Raw genomic sequence first — 23,973 nt, forward strand, 5'->3', positions numbered from 1 at the left:
TTAATAAAATTCCCCATTCCATCCTGCCACCCCCCATCATATGAATTTGTTCACCATCCAATGGAAGGAAGTCTTACAATGTCCTATAACTAGGAGGATAACGCACAGCTATTCTAATAAGATAATTAGAATTTTTATGATATTGACTTAGGTTGACCTAGTTTTACAAATCACACTGGGAATAAATCTTACCTGGGGCTACGTAGAAGCCGAGGTCGTCTTCGGTGTAGGGCAGTAAGTACACCTCCCCTTCTTTCCAGAGCAGAGGGGATGCCTGGCCATCCAGGAACTCCCCTGTCCATCCATCCGGTTCTGTCACAAAGAAGATGGAGGTGCACTACCATGTCTATGCTGTATTCTTTCGACATTATCATTCATCAAACCTCTGCCTTGTTTTGTATTTAGTGCTGCTTAAAAACACTTAAAAGGGCAACATAGTTTAGAGGCTTTATTTTTCACAACAAAAGCCATGCATTACCAAAGGAGCCCTGCTGGTAAATGCTCACCTAAATTGCTTCAGTGGAATATCCAGCTGGTTCTAGCCAATAAAGCATAAAATCGTATGATGTCGCCTGGGACAGGATTTCCAGCCAAACAACTTAAATTACTATTAATTCAGTTAATCAGTAATGTGTTCAGAGATTAGACCACAGAAAGGATTAGAAAGGAGCCTTGGAGTCCATCTTAGACACCAGAGGGCATGAGTGCAGCCTGGACGGGCTGCCAGTCTATCACAGGGCACAGACAATCTGGGAAAGTTAGAGATACTAAATAGTCTAGTTGCATGCCTTTGGACTGGAAGAAAGCTTTACAAAATAAGAGACCATGCAGTTTACCCAATAACATAGCTAGATAATGTACTAGACCAACTGAGGTAAAATATCTTGCTTACAATTTACCTAAGTGTACTTGAGCTGTGTGCTTCTATGCACCTGAACTATCCATGATTCCAAGTCCATGATGTTTGGTGGCTGTGCTAAGAGCTTCCTCCAAACTCTACAAACTTTTCAAGTTCAACTTGGACACATTAACCATAATGTTGTCAGTGAAAGCGAATGCGTGGCAGATTATAATTACCGTTGTGGAAGTCTGAGGTGATGCTGATCTCAGAGTATCGGGGTGCGGAGGAGCACGCCACGGAATGGCCGAAGCAGAAGCAGGATTCACAGCCCTTTGGGTTCCGGGCATCCAGATTAAAGAAACCTGGCTTGCACCTTGACAGAAGAAACCCTGTCAATGCATGTCCCTGCTGACTCCACTGATTACCCACCCCCTATTCTATAAAGAACAATAACCTATATAGAAAAACCAACTTGTATAATAAGAGTGAAAAATGTTTACACGTGACTCCTTACTGTTCTGATAAAGTTCATTGAATCTGAAAAATGCTTTTTAGACTGCAAAAGTGCATTTAGAAAACTCATTCGTGTGGTGGATCAAGTAAGTCTATGACTGCGATTTTCCTACAAGACACTGCATAAATTAGAAAGCACATTAACAAAAAATGCATAAAACACGCATTCCGTAAGTGCAGTTAATGTAGCACAGATTCATAGATGCCACAATAATCGCACTGAAGTATCTAGGAAAGAAAACAATTTAGGATTGCAGATTATTAATAACCTTCTGATACAATTAAAAAACATCTAAACATATTCATCCAAAAAAGTAAACAGAATAAATTAAATTATGGAAATAAAAATACAGAAGCAGAGAGCAACTGCGAGAATCTGTGACGGAAGCTGGTGCAACTGCTGTTTTCTGTGCAGCAGAAATAGGGAGAACAGAGCTGGGGAGTCACCTGTCACAGGCCTGTCCCTCCACGTTGACTTTGCAGTGACACCTCCCATCCTGGGGGGCGCAGATGCCCACACTGCCCTCTGGATGGCACTCACATGGCCTGCGAGTGACAGAGAACCCTCTCTATTACTCAGCACTCCTTACAGACCTCTATTGCCATCATCCCCAGCCCCCTCCCCCTCCCGCACCGTGGCGCCCTCTCCAAGCACGAACACTGAGATGACAAAGTTAAGACGTCAGCCTACTGCCTGCGTCTCTCTCCAGCTGCCCCTGGAGGTTAAAAGAAAGCAAGAGAAATCATGGAGGATGGCACCTGACTGGAGGTCAGCACCCTTTGCAGAAGGGCTGGTGTGCTGTGCTGGGGTCTTGCTTTCATTCAGCCGGAGACCTTATGGCCTGTGCTGTGTTCTCTTTGTCCCCCATGGTAAACATGCTTGATCCCTTTCATCCGCCACATGCATTTTCAAAGAGCTGTATCGTGCAATCAATGTATTAAGGGGAGTGCAATTAAAAAGGAATTCAAATGATCCCTTCTCCACTTTGTGTGTTCCGCTCCGTTGGATTGAATAATTCAGCCTCCATCAGGAACAGGCATACGCTCAGCACCTCACGTGTTCCTTTGTTACTGTTCAGAGCGCCAGTTTTGGGTTGACGTTCACGTGTGCCGCCTCTCGGCGCGTCCGAGTAAGTTATCGACAGGATGGATCGATCAAACATATTTGCGTGACCCGGATTTCCTAGGGGGGCAGTGTTTTGATTAGTGATTTCAAGATTTTGGTGTTAAATTCTGTCACTTCTCATTAATATTCGCAGAGCTGACAGGGTCAGCGAGAATTAATGGATTAAAGATGGTCAGATCACAGAGGCTTATACCGACGGCATGGGGCTGTCGGCGCTACAAAGAAAGGCAGTGGCTGTGCAATTAGACCCTGGCATCTTAATAATGCTGCAATTCATAATTCAAATTATTCATCACGGTGGCTCCTATTTTATGAAGGTGATAGATGGTCCTTTCTGCAGCCTGATAATAGCTCAGTTCATAACCATTTCTTTTCCTGCTTCGCCGCAGACGGGTCGACGGGCGAGGAGGCGGATCGGCTGACACATGCACTGCTGCCTTACCTGCATCCAGCGACCCCGAGCGTGTGGAACCCGGGCTGACAGATGTCGCATTTCTCCCCAGAGACAGTGTGCCTGCAGGGACAGTGGCCGTCAGGGGTGCACTGCAGGCTCAGCGATCCTGGATGGGGGGAGGGGGAGGAGCACAAAGGGGTGGCGGTCAGGGCTTGATGCCCAAGGCCCCGGCATTCATTCTAGGCTGTTCCTGGGCCTTTCAAAGGGTGCCCCGTTGTGATGGTAATACTGGGGGGGGGGGGCGCTCAGATGGGTGGAGAGGCTTTTGAAAACATAAAAAACGGTGGGGGGGGGGGCAGAGCGAGTTGTACTTCCTGAGAAACCAGATGGGCCGAAATATCTCATACTTAAAAGGAATAGCGAACAGTCAGGGTGAGGCTTTGATCAATGCTATTACATGACCCAAGACACTATCCAGGATGGGTGCTGTATGAAATAGCAGCTGCTGACAGCCAATCAGCTGCAGCCTTTTCAAGAAAAAAAAAATCATCCATAGTCATGGTCATGGGATTTCAAGTAAAGGATTTCAGGCTTATTAAAATGCAAGTCAAAGTCTGTGTATTGACATAACATTTACATTTCTGTGCTCCGGAGCCACCATGAAAACATTCCAGAGACAATTCAGCAATTCAACCGTCTGTTATGTTTCAGGTCATGAGGGAAACAGAATAAGAGTAATTTTATTGGCCAGGTGTATGTAACTGCACTAGGAATTCACAGGAATTTTGACAGAAGCTATGGACATTGGCATGTACCCTTATGCACCCTTATTCAATATACCATATACTGTACCATTATGGACTGTTACGTGATATCTCATGAACCTTTATGCACTTTTATGCAATATAGAATATACCCTTATGCACCCTCATGCAATATACCATATACCGTTATGAACTTTTATGTGATATCGCATGAACCCTTATGCACTCTTAAGCAATATAGAATATACACGTATGTACCCTCATGCAATATAGCATATGCCCTTATGCACCCTTATTCAATATACCATGTGCCCTTATGCAACCTTATGCAATATGCCATGTACCCTTAAGTAACAGTGTAGGACAGAGTTTGATATTGATGGGGATGAATGACTCCAAATTAGATATAAGGGCATTCATGTCCCTACTGTCCCCTTCGCCCCTGCTCTTAAGAATGAGGTGGATTAAAACGTCAAAAAGGCTCACAGGATTTCACACTTCACTAAGATTCCACAGTGAACTGTAAATGTTCTAGTTCTCTCAATTAGCTTGAACATTAATTTATTCATTTTAATGAACTGGCATGCTGCCTGGCTTGTGCCCTGCACTTCCCCGTGAAAGCTCCAGTCTCGTAACGGCCCTGTCCTGGGTCAGTGCTACGGAAGATGGGCCGATGGATTAATTCAGTAACTCATGTTGCTTTTGCTTTTATGCTAGTCCGGTGCAGTGAGGAACCCGCTGCCCCTTACCCAGCGCACTGCAGTTGCAGGGATGGCAGTGGTCCTGTGGAGAGTCACGGTGAAAATTCTCCCGGCAGCGCTCGCAGTGCGGTCCGTCAGTGTTGTCTTGACAGCCCACACAGCGCCCCCCGCTGCCTGTGCTGCGGTACAGCTCAGCATCAAATACACATTGATCTGCCCGGCCACTGCAGTTACACACTGGGGGTTGAAAAGGGGAGGGGGGTGAGAGAACCAAGACATCACAAGACTAGAAATGAAAAATCCCAAATTAAAGATAACTTACATTTCCCACACTATAACTGCTGTGTCTGTAAATGTACTTCTTTATTATTAACTTTCTACCTTTTCCAGGTGGTACAGGGTTTTATAAATGTACGCTTGAATTGAGATATTATGTGTATCTTCTCTGGTGTTTGGCATCAAAGAAATCCGTTCTTTGGGGAACAGTGTGTGCAGAGGTACTTTAAAAAGACACATCATTATATAAACCGCATCTTTGATTTGACTTGATTTCATGACTAAATTCCAAACTGGATGTTTTATTCCTGCATATTTTTTATTTTTAATTTTTGTGCTGGTGTGTTTTCAAGGGGAATCTTCTTTGACACCAGTAGGCATTAAAAAATATGCAAATCTGTCCTTAAATCTGTTCCAGAGTTCTGGACTGCCTGAATCAGACATTCCCCTGAGTGCTTAGGAAGGATTATGAAGGTATCGCACCATCAGATTCTGATGTCATCATTATTTGATATTATTAAAACATCAAATTCCCAATGTCAAAAGTTTGCGACTTTCTGAAGAGAGAATGCTGAGAATATTACAGAGTGCTGCCAACTTCCCATGAACGCTGGGTGTATCTGCCTTCACCTGCCCTCTCCTGCCTTCACCTGCCCTATCCTCCCTTCACCTGCCCTATCCTCCCTTCACCTGCCCTATCCTGCCTTCACCTGCCCTCTCCTGCCTTCACCTGCCCTATCCTCCCTTCTCCTGCCCTATCCTGCCCTCACCTGCCTTCTCCTGCCCTATCCTGCCTTCACCTACCCTCTCCTGCCTTCACCTGCCCTCTCCTGCCTTCACCTGCCCTCTCCTGCCTTCACCTGCCCTATCCTGCCTTCACCTCCCCTATCCTGCCTTCACCTGCCCTATCCTGCCTTCACCTGCTCTCACCTGCCCTACCCTGCCTTCACCTGCCCTCTCCTGCCTTTACCTGCCCTCTCCTGCCTTCACCTGCCCTATCCTGCCTTCACCTGCCCTCTCCTGCCTTCATCTGCCCTATCCTGCCTTCACCTGCCCTCTCCTGCCTTCACCTGCCTTCACCTGCCTTCATCTGCCCTATCCTGCCTTCACCTGCCCTCACCTGCCCTATCCTGCCTTCACCTGCCCTCTCCTGCCTTCACCTGCCCTATCCTCCCTTCACCTGCCCTCTCCTGCCTTCACCTGCCCTATCCTCCCTTCACCTGCCCTATCCTGCCTTCACCTGCCCTCTCCTGCCCTCTCCTGCCTTCTCCTGCCCTATCCTGCCCTCACCTGCCTTCTCCTGCCCTATCCTGCCTTCACCTGCCCTCTCCTGCCTTCACCTGCCCTATCCTGCCTTCACCTGCCCTATCCTGCCTTCACCTCCCCTATCCTGCCTTCACCTGCCCTATCCTGCCTTCACCTGCTCTCACCTGCCCTACCCTGCCTTCACCTGCCCTCTCCTGCCTTTACCTGCCCTCTCCTGCCTTCACCTGCCCTATCCTGCCTTCACCTGCCCTCTCCTGCCTTCATCTGCCCTATCCTGCCTTCACCTGCCCTCTCCTGCCTTCACCTGCCTTCATCTGCCCTATCCTGCCTTCACCTGCCCTCACCTGCCCTATCCTGCCTTCACCTGCTCTCTCCTGCCTTCACCTGCCCTATCCTCCCTTCACCTGCCCTATCCTGCCTTCACCTGCCCTCTCCTGCCTTCACCTGCCCTCTCCTGCCTTCACCTGCCTTCATCTGCCCTATCCTGCCTTCATCTGCCCTATCCTGCCTTCACCTGCCCTCACCTGCCCTATCCTGCCTTCACCTGCCCTCTCCTGCCTTCACCTGCCCTATCCTCCCTTCACCTGCCCTATCCTGCCTTCACCTGCCCTCTCCTGCCTTCACCTGCCCTATCCTCCCTTCACCTGCCCTATCCTGCCTTCACCTGTCCTCTCCTGCCCTATCCTGCCTTCATCTGCCTTCACCTGCCCTCTCCTGCCATAACAAAGGAGACATATGGGGCAGCATTATGTAAAAGGCTCCTCAAATCAAATGGCTCGAACTGCAAGTGGCTCAAATTGCATTTTATTGGCTACAGGGATTATGTGTATTAATTTCTTTCAGTTTCAGATTTTTTCGCTCAGCAAGCCATCTGTTTAATTCAGTGAGCAGCAGTAATTAAAAAGCTCGCTCCCTAATAGATTGGGGCGTAAAGCCATTAACACGGCATACTGCTTTGTGCTTTCGTACCGTCGCTTAAATTTCATTTTTCTTCTCGTACCTTTCAGTCACCCATGCATTCAGATTCTGTGTAAAATATGAGTATATAACATAATGTGTGTAGAGCACAATGTAAAATGAGTCATTTCATTTGCTGAATAGATTTGTCAGATCCCTTTCCTACTTTCTGGTGCTCTGGGCGTTTTGTGTGGGTTTTTATTTCAAGTTATTTTCCACTGCTTTAAAAGCAGCAGCTTTTTGAGTATGTATTTTACATTTAATCCACTTACCTGCCCATCCAATGTAAATAAACATGATCAATTATCACAAATCATTTACAATTAGCCTTGTAATATAACATTAATGGATGGTATGGTAAGAACCTACAATACATGAAGTAACTGTAAGTAATGGCAGGTTTGGTATGAAAATACACCTCTGGGAGATGAAAAACTGTCTAAGAAGGTGACTGGGGATTGGCCGTTATGGAACTGAATGACTGGGGATTGGCTGTCAAGAGAACTTTCTGACTGGGGATTGGCCATTAAGGGAAATGACTGACTAAGGATTGGCCATTATGGGAACGGACTGACTGGTGATTGGATGTTATTGGAGGCTCCCCAAACACTTACACTGGCACTCATTGGCTGAATCAGCTGTGGCTCGAGCCCAAGGTCTGTCCTGGTAGAAAGGCTCACAATCCTGGCAATCCGTGCCCGTTGTATGATGCTCGCAGGCACACGCCACTTTCCCGTGCTCCCCTTGCATGCACTCACTGGCGTGACCGTTGCATTTACACCTGGTCCGACACAGGGAGAGAGCCTCTGTCATTCAGCTACATTCAGCTTCATTGCTCATGATCCCCAGCACTCTTTCAAAGAATAACCTCCTTGATACAGAGTGAGAGGGCAAAATTAGTTTAAATACTGACATTACATATATATATATATATATATATATATGCCCTTATCAAACTTAAAGGTTCAAGGATAATCGACACCAGATTTTCAGGTTCAGAAATATGACCTCTCACCCTATGACATATCAAGGTTTGCTACAGATCGATCACAGTAGAAACAAAAACATTTTTATAAATTAATAAATAATTATTATCAAATAATTTTCAAGACAGTATAAGGCATAGTGGCTTCCAGTGGTTTTCTCCTTGTGCAAAATAATTTCTCATTCACATACAGTAAGGTTTCTGCTTTTGAATACAAAATACAGAGGAGAAAGAAGTTTCTTGCAGGCTATTGGAAAAACACGAAGGAGTTGACAAGGACTGCAGCTGCTTGAGGGGCGCAGGCAGAGCGGAATAAAAAGTAAGTCAAAGTGCTTATCAAGATGCATCTGGGGAGGAAAATGTTTAAAAGGATCTTGGTTCGGGAGCAAAATACAGTGCATATGAAAAACAAGCGGGCTGAATAATTCTTGTGTGTAAATGTTCCTGTTAGTGAGGCTGGATAGATATTTGTGTAATTATTTTACTGTATGTATCTTTTTCCCCTGGATATCTGAAATTCTGAAATTAAAGGCAGCTATTATTTGAATAACATTTCTCATTGGGAAGAAGCAGGCTGAATTCTACTTTTTTGTTAAATTTTTTTAAAGCAGAACTTGCCCGCACTTGATGCACCAGTGGCCAGTGTTTGAGAGGCGGCAGAGGGGTGTGGGAATGAGCTCTGTGGTTTCACCTTTAGGGCTGGGGGTTTGAATCCCGCTTCGCTTCACCCTAAAAAATGTGGGTTTCTGGGATTCTCTAGTTTCCTTCAGTGGTGCAGTGAACTCACATTTCCAGATTGCTGTAGTGTATGTATGTGTGTGTTTACTGTGATAGACTAGTTTCCCATCCATGATTCACCCCTGCTGCCTCGGATAAGGGCTACTGTATCCTAGAAGTATCCTGGAATTCCTAACCTAATCTACATAAATTACACAAAGATTATTAACGTAACGTATTAATTAACGTATTAACAAACAATCTGACCTGTAAAGCAAAAGTGCACAAGTAACTCAAGGAAACTTCGGGCAAAGAGCACCTGCCCTGACTGCTTTACCTGGCACCCACGGAGAAATCGGAGATGGCGTAGTAGTAGGAACGGAGGACCTTCGAGTCTTTGAAGAATTCATCCCCGAAGGTATTGAGCCTGTCCAGCGAGATGAGGAGATCCGTGGCTGTGACCCACTCCTGGAGCATTGAAAGGGGGGGTGGGAGGTGTTAATGGTGCAGGAGGACTTGCACAGGCCAAGCTGGCAAAGCATTCTCACCTTTAATTTAGAAGATATGCGTACAACAAAAGTGTAGACAGTAACAGAAGAGAAGCATGCTGTTGCATGGCTTTCTGTATGTCTCCCAGGGCTCTCAGATGTGACAAAAGGAGGTTAAGACTATTGGCTGAAAGAAATTAAATGTAACGGAAACTATACAACACATTATTCTCTAGTGAAATACAAATACAAATGTGCTGAGCGGTCACGCAAATATGAATAATGCACACAGTAGGAAGGCAACACTACAGTCAATTCTGGTGTCACCATTTTAAAGACTTTACACTGGGGACCTAATTGTGGTTTAACACATCTGCTGAAATGGGGTGAAAAATCCGGAGAATAAGGAGAATGTAAGTGATGCAATCAAAAAGCAGGATAAGTCCTGTAATACAAATACGGGAGAGAGACAGGGATTCTGGGAAAGAGTCCTCATCCTGAAGTGATGAAAATTGATTAGCTTTGTTAATTGACTGACAACTTTTTTGACTCACTGTCCAGCACGGTCACGCTGCTTTGAACTCCGCAGACCCCAAACACATGCTGTGAGGGTGAAGCTTCTTTATAAATGCCTTGTGTAGCTCATGCATTATACTGATGCAGAAGTTTAATTGCATACTCATTCCTAATTTTGTGGTTTTGAGTGAATTTATAAGATTCAGCACAAATTGCGTGGACATCTGGGCTTATGGGTGTAAGACACATATTCTACTTCCAAGTGTACTGGAAAATAATTAAGCTTCTCTACCCCCTGGTACCAACAAGGACAGAGTGCAATAAACTTTAGAGTCCTTTCGAAATCCAAACTATGCCCGGTACACCCACCAGTAAAGAAAAAATCAAAGGCCTTTGCATGAATCATAATGACAAATGAATGCGGTGCTTCAAGTGGAGAGTTTTTATTGGTCTCTCTCTGAAAGATTCACTGCTGCCACCTTCTTGAGATTCATGGCAGCGATAATGGCTCCGGCCATGTGATCAGTAATCTGCCCCTTACAAATCAAATAGGAGCGTTCCAGCAGCCAGTAATGAAACGTTATAGACAGAATGATCACAGTGCCATCTCTGCAGAATATTTATCAAGAACACTGCTGAGCTGCTGGCGGTTATATAGAAATGTAGCCCAAGGATAATTTGTGTCTCCCCCTTGAGATTATTGATGAGGGTCTGCTTCCTAAAAATCTGATGTCTTACTGATTGACTTCTTTTTGCACCCTATTCTGTGAACTAATTTTATTCCAATGAGCCATTAGAAGTAAAGTAGGCTGTGCTGCAGACTTGCCTAATGGGAAATCATAAATATCCTCTAGTATTCCAATGTACTGAATGTTACAATATAATTAGGTAATAAAAGCTACAGATCTACTTTAAAACTTCCATCTTACTGACATATTGTTGACTATGTTTCTCCAGGACAGCTTTCGGTCAAACAACCAAGAGATGTCCCAGGCATCTACAAAGGAATTCTACAAAGGAATACATAACCTGTATTATTTCTTGACTATTTACAGTTGCACTTGGGCTTTAATGGAAACACAATAGATGTTTCATACAACATATTATTGAAATTCAACTTACAACCCAGCCTGGCTACACAGTCAACTTAAAAACACTGAAATGTCATTATGGTTGTTCACAGTGCTTGGTTTGAGTAACCTTTTAGCACTTGGCTGACTAAATAGGAAGCTTAGGAGAAACTCCATGCCATGTAATAGCAACAAATTTATTTTGTTGATGGTTCATAAATCATGTCGCTTTGGGAATATTTTCCTACTTTTCTGATTTCTAGTCATGGCTCATTAGTTAGCTTAATTACGGTAAGTTCCCTAAGTTAACTTTTTGAGAACTTAATTAGTTTAGTGAAATGGCATTCGCACAATTTAAAAATTTTTTACTTCATCAGCAGATGCATTTAAATCATCTTTGCACACTTTGTACGCTTCTGACAGCACATTATGCCCTGCATTTAAACAGGCTCAAGTAAATCCACAGTTTAAATAGCCAACATTCAATCCATTAACAGCTGAAAACTACAGAGCAGTTTCCTGTCTTTAACATTTTAGGCTGTCAGTTCCCCCAGATCCTTCTAGAAGTACTTGCAGCCTTGGAAACAGTGATCCATAACATTCTCCTGTATACTTCCTCTCACATCATCACAGGGATCATTCTGAAATTGCCCTACCTCTCTGCCGCAAAGCTAGGTGCCCATGGGGGCAGAGATGTCTAAGCCACAAATGGGTTTTCCTACCAAAACATGGCTGTTGCTATCCAAATATACCCGAGCGTTCTTCAAGAGGAAATCACAGTCTCTGCATTTCCACATGCCTCACAGACATCACAGCCTCCATGAGTGAATGCCACCTACCAATCAACCTTTTAAAGCTCAATTCTTCAACATGACATTACTGTCCGGCTTGGATCATAGTCATTATCCTTGTCGAGGTTTCCTAGGAGCTTAGGAATAACGATAATTGAACAGCTAACCTTAACAGCATTGCCGATATCACCAGATCAAGTAGGATCACTTTTTTTTTATTTTGAGGAAAATCCTACCTGTCAAAATCCAGGCACCTGTCATCTCAAGACTAGATGACAGTCGGCCCACAGCTTCCATAAGGCACTGGTACCAAAATCGATGGATGCTCAAGTCCCTTTATATGAATTGGTGTAGTATTTACATACAGCCTTCACGCTTTATATATACTTCAAATCATCTCTAGATTACTTATAATACCTTATACCAATGCAAATAACAAGGGAAAATACAGCAGCCAATGCCTGAATGACTTTTCCCATCCACGGTTGATTGAATCTGCAAATGTAGAACCCGCAGATACGGAACCCACAGATATGAAGTGCTGACTGTACTGTAAATGGTAGGGACACCAGCATGTATGTACATCGCACCTTCTCTTTTCCATTGGTCCCCTAGAGCTGCATAAAGTTCAGGACTTATCTTCCGTCCCACCCTTTTACAATCAGCAGGTGCACACTGTCCGTGATTTCACCACTATGTGGAAGTCAGTCTTATGCTAGTTGTTTTACATGCATGAAACCTGGAGGGTGGAGTGATTTGGCAAACAATATACGGTGTCAAGTCCCTCACAGCCTTCAAAAACTGCCGAAGACTCATCTCTTTCAGGAATGTCTCAACCTTTGTCCCCAAACTAACCCTACTGTTAACCAGCTCACTGTCCACTATTGACTTGTTCTCTTTTAGTGACTTACTTGACACTACTGGATGATCTTTTTTGTATATTATGTTTAGACTTTGTCTCTTAACATTCTCTAGATGCCTGTTTCTCAACCCGGTCCTCGGGGAACCCCCAGAAAGTCCATGTTTTTACTCCCTCCTAGTGTATGATGAATTATCCCTGTGTGCCCAAAGCATTTCTTTCATGGTTGAATAAGAGGAAGTTGATGGTGTCCTCTACCAAATTGGCCTTGATATGTATATATTTGTCCTGTGATGGACTAGTTCTGTCCAGGGCATGCCCAGTGCTTCCTGGGATAGGCCGTAGACCTGCTGTGAACCTGTATAGGAGAAGCAGTTCTGGAAAATTGATGCATAGTTCAAGATCATGTCATGTAGTCTGGTACATGCATAAATCATGAAGTTCTTTTTATGCAAAGTAAGGTTGCCCTGAGCCAATGCAGTGATTGCCAGAGCCACGTGTTCATTACGGAGCAGTTTGATTTCTGCAGCGACAGCATGCCCTGACTAATACACTCCTCTTCCATGATGAAGGCACGGTGTGCACTTCCTCTCTTCAGTGGTAACATCTCATCTCAGACGGAGGGTCCCTCCTTGAGACTCCAAAACGAGTCTCTTATTATGGCTTATTAATTTGATTGTTGAACTTCATCATGCCCTCGGTTTCCCTCATTTTCATTCAGGGCTAGAAATCTAATTTAAAACACAGCTTTCCTGCTTCAGCTAAAATAAGAGCGAGCTGAACCATTTTAATGGATGACTGAACAAATTCAATTTGGATTCATAAAATGGTTGTCATTATCTTTTGATAAAAAATGTTTTACAAACTGCAAAAAATTATGTCCTTCAAAAGGAAGCTTCTTATGCATTACTATCATATTTCTTTAGAATGATCATAAGCAAAATTATAGGCATCAATCAAATTACAGATTTATTAAATATGGAAGATGCTCATAGCTATCAAACTTTCAATCTGGAAATTACGTAATTAGTAATCAGTTTTGTGATCTGAAACTCATCTGGACTTTTCATTGTTTCAATCAATCACTTTGTATAGGGATCCCATCAAAAATGCTGACGATAGATTTATTGTTATCCTATTTTTTCTTCTTTTGTATTTCAAGGCTTTGGCATGAATTCTTCTACAGAACTTAGACATAGCAAAATGTCTCTTTGGTGGTGCCATACTAATTGAATTTGTCATTTTTGCTTGCAAACTTACAAACTTTTGGCAAGAGATACGCCACTTAAATACAGTCTATAAAAATATCAGTGATCAAAATTTCAGCTTTCAGTCCTCAAACATCATGTTGGACATACTGGAATATTCATAACGTCTGCACGACAATTTGGCTCCCACATTATCATTTGCATATCTGGCCTAGTTAATGGAAAATGCTCAACCTGTATTTCCGAAGCATATGGATTTAGCTATGCTAGCTAGTTCACCTTAGACCGTGGGTTCTTTTTAATGAAGGACTTCTCAGTGTGCTCGTAGCTTCTGGGATAGACTCTGGGCCCCCTACAACCCTGAATAGGACAAGTGAGTACAGAGAGTGGATGGATGGATAGATGGATGGACTTCACAATGGTGATGCAGTATATAAAAACTCAACTTCTGGTTCCTAGATGTCATGATGAAATCATTGTAGAGGTAGTTAAGTTGCAACACATGGCAGTCCAGATACGAAATATATCCATTTTGGCTTAATGGTGGTGCTGCAGATGATCATTTCGTTTTCAACAGCTAATACATGCTATAAAACTTTAATGGTATCGGTGGCATGTCAGCTGTTATTTGGGTAATCAAACTGGTCTGGATGCACCTGACAGTGTTTCAAGGGAACAGTAGCAATTTTTCCTTGATGGTCCCTTATAAATGCAATACAATTTTATGTCTATGTCAAATGGCAGAAAGATAACTGAAGTCATTCCTGTTAATTATTAATCTCCACTCCCTCAAACACTGAAGAGACGGGTAGAGATGAAATATTAGCTCCAAATATCAAAATAGCAGATTAGAAGCGGGCGGAGTACAACAACTTGGGTCAAAAGTGACCCCACTGAGAGTATCTTTTGTATATCTTTTCACATAATCATGCCATGAATTCCTCAATTAACTTGATTTTGAATGTTAAAAATACTAATTTTGCTTTGTTTACTTTTTAAATGTATATATATTTTTTATTACGACCCAATTAATGCACAACATTGATCAAAAATGACCCAAATGTATTCTCCGTAGAATTAGGCAGGAACCTTTGGTCAGGGTCAAGTAAAACAGAAGAGGTGTACACCGCTTGGTGTTCACAGTGCAATACACCTGTCTGCAGGGATCACAGCCACAAATGCAGTGGTATAATTTGTTCTGAATGTATGCAATAACAGGAAACAAAACAAAGCAATACATGTGCATGTTACTAGGCACTTTCCTACCTCAGGAACCGTTTCTGGGAACCAGAACCTACTGTAATTCAGCAACCAGGAACTTGGCCTGATTGAAGCTCCTTGGAGATAGTTCCTGAGCTTTTTTTTTTCAGTCCCTACTGAGGTGTAGATGCTTTTTGCCCGACCAGGAACTGCTGGGTGGGGCTTACAATGATAAATTTTGCTGATTGGTCAACCACAAGCACTGGCGCTAACTTGGAAGCTACAGTCATGGCCAAAAGTTTTGAGAATGACAGAATTATTAGTTTGCTGCTTCAGTGTTTGTAGATCTTTTTGTCAGGTGTTTCTATGGTATACTGAAGTATAATTATAAGCATTTGATAAGCATAAGTGTCAAATGATTTTCTTGACAATTACATTAAGTTTATGCAGAGTCAATATTTGCAGTGTTGGTCCTTCTTTTTGAAGAACTTTGCAATTCGCCCTGGCATGCTGTCAATCAGCTTCTGGGCCAAATCCTGACTGATGGCAGCCTATTCTTGCATAATCAATGCTTGGAGTTTGTCAGAATTTGCGGGTTTTTGTTTGTCCACCCGCCTCTTGAGAATTGACCACAATGATTAATGTCTGGGGAGTTTCCCCATGGATCCAAAATGTAGATGTTTTGTTCCAATGTTTTGAGCCACTTATCACTTTTGCCTTATGGCATGGTGTTCCATCATGCTGGAAAAGGCACTGTTCATCATCAAACTGTTCTTGGATAGTCGGGAGAAGTTGCTCTCGGAGGATGTTTTGGTACCATTCTTTATTCATGGCTGTATTCTTAGGCAAAATTATGAGTCCACTGCCTTGGCTGAGAAGCAGCCCCACACATGAATGGTCTCAGGACGCTTTACTGTTGGCATGACACAGGACTGATGGTAGCTCTCACCTTTTCATCTCTGGACAATCTTTTTTCCGGATGCCCTAAAACAATCGGAAAGGGGATTAATCAGGGAAGATGACTTTACCCCAGTCCTCAGCAGTCCAATCCCTGTACAGTTTGCAGAATATTAGTCTGTCCGTGATGTTTTTCTTGGAGAGAAGTGGCTCCTTTACTGCCCTTCTTGACACCAGGCCATCCTCCAAAAGTCTTCGCCTCACGGTGTGTGAAGATGCACTCACACCTGCCTGCTGCCATTCCTGAGCAAGCTGGTGGTGCCCCAATCCCACAGCTGAATCAACTTCCTGGCACTTGCTGGACTTTCTTGGGCGCCCTGAAGCCTTCTTCACAACAATTGAACCTCTCTCTTTGAAGTTCTTGATGATCCGATAAATGATGGATTTAGGTGCAATCTTACTAGCAGCAATATCCTTGCCTGTGAAGCCCATTTTGTGCAAAGCATCCAGTCTGCTATTGTAACTCAATCGGCATGACAAAATGATCTCCAGCTTTGTCCTCATCAACACTCTCACCTGTGTTAACGAGAGAATTGCTGAAATGATGTCAGCAGGTCCTTCTGTGGCTAAGCTGAAATGCAGTGGATATTGTTTTTTTGGGATTAAATTCATTTTCACGGCAAAGATGGACTTTGCAATTAATGGCAATTCATCTGATGACTCTTCATAACATTCTGTAGTATATGCAAATTGCCATCATAAAAACTGAGGCAGCAGACTTTGTGAAAACCAATATTGGTGTCATTCTGAAAATCTTTGGCCACGGCTATAAATTCCTAAGCTTCATATTGTATTATTGTACACAATAAGGTGTTGACTATGCATCAGAGGATTACAAAAGCATTCAATATAGAAGTCTGAAAATACACATATGTGAAAATAAATTGACAGTGTTAGCTCACCACATTAGCAAAGTTAATTGAATGAAAATTCAATGTCCCCTTTTGGGCATCTACCACTGTATTTGAGGGCTTATTTATTATGAAATAAAAAGTAATTACAACATGCAGTCATCACCCTTTTCCTTTGCTGTATTTATCTTATTTAAGCACTTTTTTTTCAGTTCTTAACTTAAACCAATAATATCGCAGTACTTTCCACACTCGTGATTAATACAAGTACTACATAACCACCATCAGTAATAAGTCGTAAAATTAGAAGCACTAGTATTCCAAGAACAGTGAACATATGGGTCTTTCTCTCACATACTCTTTTCTCTTATACTGTATATTATATCATACTACCCATAAATCATCACTTTAGTATAACTGCTTATACAGTATTGTGTAACGGGAAGAATGCAGCCTATCCCAAGCAGAGGGCCCAAGTCCATTACAGGGCACAAGGCTGGGAGACACCCTGGATGGGATGCCCATCCATCACAGGGCACAGGGCAGGGGACACCCTGGATGGGATGCCAGTCCATCACAGGGCACAGGGAAGGGGACACCCTGGATGGGATACCAGTCCATCACAGGGCACAGGGAAGGGGACACCCTGGACGGGATGCCAGTCCATCACAGGGCACAGGGCAGGGGACACCCTGGACGGAATACCAGTCCATCACAGGACACATGGCAGGGGACACACTGGACGGGATGCCAGCCCATCACAGGGCACAGGGCAGGGGACACCCTGGATGGGATGCCCGTCTATCACAGGACACATAGCAGGGGACACACTGGACTGGATGCTGGGCCATTGCATGAAATACAGTTACATACATACAAAATCATACCATATTGTAAAAAAAAAGCTTCCCCCAATACTGATAATGAATCTTAAGGATGTAAAGATTTGGAAGATGGAACAGAGAGGCTGCACTGCAAGCCTACAAAGTGAAGAGACTTGAGGACCAAAATACCTAAAATGTCCAACAAAGGACATGGAATCCAGCAGACAAAAAGCTATTTTTCTTGGTACCTCTTTTTAGTCTCAGTACTCATTCACTATCCCCATAATTTTTCCTGCTACCTAAAGCTAAAATCTTGAGAGTTTCAGTTGAGTAAAGAACACTATTGCTTTTGTGCAATAATGCAAATATGGAGTTTTGGAGTATTTTGGTTTTAATTATGTAGGATAAGTTTCTTAAGATAAAAATGTATAATAATGGCTTAAAATTTCAAAAGTAAACTGTGTTACACCGAAATGATTTGGAATTGAGTTTTAGAATGGTGCACTGTTTCCTTTGAGCAGTAACATACACAGACCATGGAAAACACTTTCATAAAACACACGAGTGTCTGTAAATTGCAGTAACTACACCTTGCAGGAGCTTTGCAGGGCAACTCAGTTCATTGACACAGGGTAAACTATGTATTCTTTCACCCAGCATAAAAATAAAATTATACAGTCTCCTCCAAAAGTATTGGAACAGCACGAGATCAATTAGCATTGTCCATAACTCTAACATAATACAGAAGATGTTTCACAATATCCCTCCCTTAGCCTTGTATGTCCAAAGTGCAGTGCATAACTGCATATCCAAATGTTTATAGGGCTGTTTTGTAATATTACTTGTTTAGTACAGTCCCCTTCAAAAGAATTGGAAAAGCAAGGCCAATTAATTAGTTTTTACTGTGCACTGAAGACATTTCTGTGTGAGATCAAAAGATGTACATCTAGATATGTTGAACAACATAGAACAAAACACATTTAACATCAAACCACTCAGTTTTTCAAGAGAGCAATAATTTTGCAGCAGAATGTTTTCAACTAAATTTAAAGTAAAAAATACTTAATATTTGATTGCATACCCCTTGCTCACAATGTCTGCGTCAAGCCTACAGCCCATAGACTCCAGCAGATTTCTCGTATCTGCATTATGCCTTTCCAGGCTTGTACCACAGCATCCTTTAGATGTCTTTGCGGGGTTTCTTCTCTCAGTCTTCTCCTCAGGAGGTGAAATGCATGTTCAGTTGGGTTCCCCTCATGAAGTGCTTTGTTGAGGTGGCAGTGTGTTTTGGAGCCTTGTCTTGCAGCATAATAAAGTTCCTCCCGATTCATTTGGATGCATTCCTCTGTAAATAGGCCGACAATATGTTTCTGTAGACTGAGTTCATTCTGCTAGCACCATCATGAGCTACATCGTCAGTAAAAATGATTAAGCCTGTTCCAGAAACAGCCAAGCAAGCCCAAGCCATGAAACAACCTCCACAATGCTTCACAGATGGGCTTATATGTTTAGGATCATGAGCAAATCGATTCTTTCTCCATACTTTGGCCTTTCCATCACTCTGGTAAAAGTTAAACTTTGATTCATCAGTCAGCTTTGTTCCAGAACTGTTGTGGCTCATCTCTGTACTTTTTTGCAAATTCCAATCTGGTTTTCCAAATTTTATTGCTGATGAGTGGTTTGCATCTTAAAGTATGGCCTCTAGATTGTTCTTGGCTAGGGATCTGTGCTGGCAACTGGAAGGTTGCCGGTTTGAATCCTGTGAACACCAGGAGTGATTCTGCTCTGTTGGGCATTTGTGCAAGATACTTAACCTGCAACTGCTTAATCCTGGGTATAATAATATCTACATCCAGCCCTGCAAACTGGTCCTCCAACACCAATCAGGTAGTGCTTCTCTCATGAATATTAACGAGTTTTCCCTAATCACCCTGTTAAATGAAAATTCACGTTTGGGGAAACCCAGACATATGGTATCATTACAGTTAACTCTTATTTTACAGTCTACACACAACTGACACAATATACACATATACACGCCTTTTGCAACTAAAGTTACAAAACACCAAGTTGATTACACTTCAAGCAAATTACACTATTCACACGAAAACAAAAACATGTCAAAATGTCAAAGTGCCAATGGTTTCCGGAAGTTGACGTCACTCGTGAGCAGCGTGATACATAGGGAGGTGCACATCACTTAATTTTTAAAGTAAACATTTGCCCAAACCTTGTAAACACCATGTGATGATAGTGAGTGACTGCCATACATTGAAAGTTGGTGCCTTTCCCTTCACTTGGTACTCAACTGTAACTCGCAACACTGAGTCATACAGATTGTAATGCTAAACCTGGACAAACTGTCTCACCATTTGTCTGCCACTAGTTGTTGTTGATTTCCTTGGATGACTGGTTTGATGCCTGTTGCTCAGTACACCAGTGGTTTCATTTCCCCCCCCCAAGACATTCCAAATTGTGGTACTGGCTTAGCCCCCTTTTCTCAGCTTCAGAATGACATGCTTTTCTCCCATAGACAGATTGCTGGTCTTCATGTTGGTGTAGCCGTTTTAACTACACATGCAGTCTTCACAGGTGAAAGCCAAAGCTTAACCTGAGAGTAGATATCCAGGGATACTAATGATTAAACAATCAGTCTTATATGACACACCTGGGTAACAAGAAACACCTGTTGCTTGTCATGTCCCCATACTTTTGCTCACCTGAAAAACTGGGTGGTTTGAAGTTGCTTAACACATCTAGACGTAAATGCCAGGGAATAAAAGCTCAGACTCTGATCTCTCTTCTCATGTTCATCTTTTGATCTCAAACACAAATGTCTTCAGTGCACAGCAAAAACAAATTAATTGGCCTCGCTGTTCTATTTATTTTGGAGGGGACTGTACCAAACAAGTAATATTACAAAATAGCCCTATAAACATTTGGATACGTACTGCACTTTGGACATGCAAGGCAAAGGGAAGAAAATTATGAAAATACAGAAGAATTATGTTATAATTATGGACAATGCAAATTGATCTCATCTGCGATTGTGAGTTCTAGCTCATCTTTGAACTAGGCAAAGGGAAGCTTTAATAATACAACATTTTCTGTATGTTATTTAAGTGTGTATTGTTCAACGCCAAAATGCAACCGAAGGTGCTCTCAGACCGGTTAAAGCAGTATGGTTGGCTTAGTCCAAATTAAATTTTTTGAAATGTGCTGTTCAGTATGTTTTTTTTAATATTTCTCAGCGACACTGTAACACAATATTCAATGGAAAAAAACGGCCCTAGTACATTTTTTTTTGACACACAAGGAGAATTTACATTTGTATTTTTGCACATATATATCTTTATCAAGATTCCTGGCAGAGATTCGCATGGATTTCAGCTGAAGCGTGATTCTGTTAAAATCCATGACACTGATTCAGGAGGCAAACCTACACGGAATGTCATGGATAAAAGCAGGCGTCACACTGAGGCCAGTATGGCACGCGGTGTCCTTTGATAGGAGACCTCCTGCATGCACAGTACATTGTTAATAAATTTAGAATTTGGTGATCAGTGGTCATTGTTGACACACCACAGCACACAGTGCACAACAACAAAATGTGTCCTCTGCATTTAACCCATATGTGACATTGTGACATAACAGGGGGCAGCTAATTCAGCGCCCGGGGAGCAGTGCTTAGGGGCGGTAGCTTGCTCAGAGTAAGAATGACTTCAGGAAATAAATAATAACTTTCAGCATCTTCTGCTTTGGTAACGATTTACTTGAAGGAACATGAATAATTTAGTAGTAAACGCTTACTTGATACATTAATTAACCAGTAACTAAGTGTTAGCTAAGTACTGATCCCATGTTCATTCATGTATTTTATGGCGAAACCTAGTTCATGATTTGTTCTTTACTAGTAAATGAGTTAAATAATGTTTGTCTCCTTGGGTGATCTTACCATTATGAACTAATTATTAAACTGTTAACTAATATAGTCTCTGAATGGAATACATGAACTGTCATGATTGATTAATGATGAACAAGAATGGCATCAGTTCATAACTAACACTTAGTTACTGGTTAATTAATGCATTTAGTAAGTGTGTACTACTACATTATTCATATCCCATCAAGTTAAGTGTGATCCTTGCTTTTGAAATTGTTTTGTCTTGGGATGGAAATAGACTTTACAGCATTCCTTGTAAAACTTGTGTTTGAATTCGCATGTTTTAAAAACACAGGAAAAAATTATTGACAACTGAATTTTATGAAACACCACTAAGAGAGGAAAGCTTTCACTGCAGAGTGTGAATTACAGTATATGATCACAATTGTTGCTAAAGGACCTGTTGAAGGACATCTTTAAGTGCAGTCTCCTTTCTAAGTCATCTTTTTCCTACTAGGTTCTGCCTTCTGCCTGTCCTCCTGACGTAATGCTGCCTGCTGACTGTCCTCCTGACGTAATGCTGCCTGCTGACTGTCCTCCTGACCTACTCCTGCCTGCTGACTGTCCTCCTGACGTAATGCTGCCTGCTGACTGTCCTCCTGACGTAATGCTGCCTGCTGACTGTCCTCCTGACGTAATGCTGCCTGCTGACTGTCCTCCTGACCTAATGCTGCCTGCTGCCTGTCCTCCTGACCTACTCCTGCCTGCTGCCTGTCCTCCTGACCTACTCCTGCCTGCTGACTGTCCTCCTGACCTACTCCTGCCTGCTGCCTGTCCTCCTGACGTAATGCTGCCTGCTGACTGTCCTCCTGACGTAATGCTGCCTGCTGCTTGTCCTCCTGACCTTCTCCTGCCTGCTGCCTGTCCTCCTGACCTAATGCTGCCTGCTGCTTGTCCTCCTGACCTTCTCCTGCCTGCTGCCTGTCCTCCTGACCTACTCCTGCCAGCTGACTGTCCTCCTGACCTACTCCTGGCTGCTCACTGTCCTCCTGACTTACTCCTGCCTGCTGACTATCCTCCTGACCTACTCCTGCCTGCTGATTGTCCTCCTGACCTACTCCTGCTTCCTGACTGTCCTCCTGACCTACTCCTGCCTGCTGCCTGTCCTCCTGACCTACTCCTGCCTGCTGCCTGTCCTCCTGACCTACTCCTGCCTGCTCACTGTCCTCCTGACTTACTCCTGCCTGCTGACTATCCTCCTGACCTACTCCTGCCTGCTGCCTGTCCTCCTGACCTACTCCTGCTATTAACCCTTCAAGACAGCCACAGAAAATGTGTGCATGCAATAACCCAGTTAAGATTTTCTCGTGTGTTCTTAATGAGCTAGTCATGTAAACACATTAATCGGGGTATTAAAAACGCATGTAAGCACCTTATGCAAGTTATTGAATGTAAACATAGTCATAGTTATCTTAAAAAAAACATGTTCCTGGTCTCCGCTTTATGGTCCTTAGGGTGGGTGATAGGGACCAAAAACATTATCTCGGTATTTTTAGGCAGTTTAGTGATACACGATATTTTCAATGAAGAATGCTAAATGTTCAGATTTCAATTAAAACTACACAAACCGTTTTATTAATATGTAGCCAAAATGAAATGCAAATATAGAACTTCCTTCCCAATTTGCAAATATACAACTATCCAGTATAGACATTTTCTTTATTCCTAACAGAAGTCTCAAAATAATGACAAAAGTAAATTATGCCTTGTATTTGTTGCCTGTTTCTGATAACGAAGCCCTGACATAAAAGCCTTTCACTCCACTACGTCCTTGGACTGTTTGCCTCTGTTTGTGATACTGCTCTCAAAACGTGAAAGATTTTTTTCTGTTCATAAATAATCTAAATCTAAAACCTATTTCACAAATGGCTCTAAAAATAGAATCCTGATAACCATTGAAAGTGTGTGTATCACCTACAAAAATCTGATTTAAAGCCTTAGCCATCAGCAAAAGAAATAAACAATAACTGCCAATTCTGATATGTTTAATGTGAGCTGTTTGGCAATGATTTAAAACACAATGAACGAAGTAACAATGATTCGTCCACTCCATCAAATTCCGAGTGAGATGCTACCTAAATGGTTTGATTTTACCTGTGAATGCAAGGATTCTGTGCAATGTCACCACCGGAAGGAATACTATTAGTCTCTATTCAAAATATATAATAAACTCTCAATTTTAATGCACGATAAAAGTATATTGGTATAAACAATATTGTGTCATCCAATATCTCATTTAAAAAATATATCAATATATTGTAAACATTCAATATACCACCCAGCCATAATGGTTTGTCTAGTTTTATTTTCCCCCAGAAACTTCCTTTGTGTTGTGAGTGGATTTGCAACATTTTTTTGTTCTGTATGTGTCTGTTGGATGTTGTAAGTGTTTTCTGAGTTTGCAGCATGTTATCAGTCCCTGTATAAAGGTGGTAGATGTACAAAACCTCTTCCAAAATGATTGGCGACTTGCCTTGTGATTGGCCAGGATTGTGCTTGATTAGATCTACGCTCGTTTGCTCTTCCTGAGTATCTGGGATGTTTTCCCTGTTTTTCTCAACCTGAATTTCTCACCTTGCATTTTCTTGACCTGAATCTTACAAGCCGAACTTGAAGTTTTATTACCACAAAAGCGACATAAATTCAAGGAAATAAATTTAAATTTGATTTCTTTAATTCAAATTCATTTAAAGGTATTTAAATTTGGGTTCTTTAATTGAAGTTCT

At 42.4% G+C, this 23,973-nt stretch overlaps 1 protein-coding gene across 2 annotated transcripts in view; it reads right to left on the reverse strand.

The window, feature by feature from the left end:
• Positions 1-23,973, reverse strand: part of lamc3 (laminin, gamma 3) — an 84,237-nt gene that overhangs the window by 50,288 nt on the left and 9,976 nt on the right. For both annotated transcript variants that reach the window (XM_023807972.2, XM_023807971.2), the window contains exons 3-9: positions 8,878-9,008; positions 7,453-7,619; positions 4,388-4,576; positions 2,923-3,040; positions 1,802-1,900; positions 1,078-1,214; positions 193-312 (exon numbers count right to left, since the gene is read on the reverse strand). In XM_023807972.2, the coding sequence (XP_023663740.2) occupies positions 193-312; positions 1,078-1,214; positions 1,802-1,900; positions 2,923-3,040; positions 4,388-4,576; positions 7,453-7,619; positions 8,878-9,008 (961 nt within the window). The remainder of the gene's footprint in view (positions 1-192; positions 313-1,077; positions 1,215-1,801; positions 1,901-2,922; positions 3,041-4,387; positions 4,577-7,452; positions 7,620-8,877; positions 9,009-23,973) is intronic.

Source organism: Paramormyrops kingsleyae, chromosome 7 (genome assembly GCF_048594095.1).
Source record: "Paramormyrops kingsleyae isolate MSU_618 chromosome 7, PKINGS_0.4, whole genome shotgun sequence".
NCBI lineage: Eukaryota > Metazoa > Chordata > Actinopteri > Osteoglossiformes > Mormyridae > Paramormyrops > Paramormyrops kingsleyae.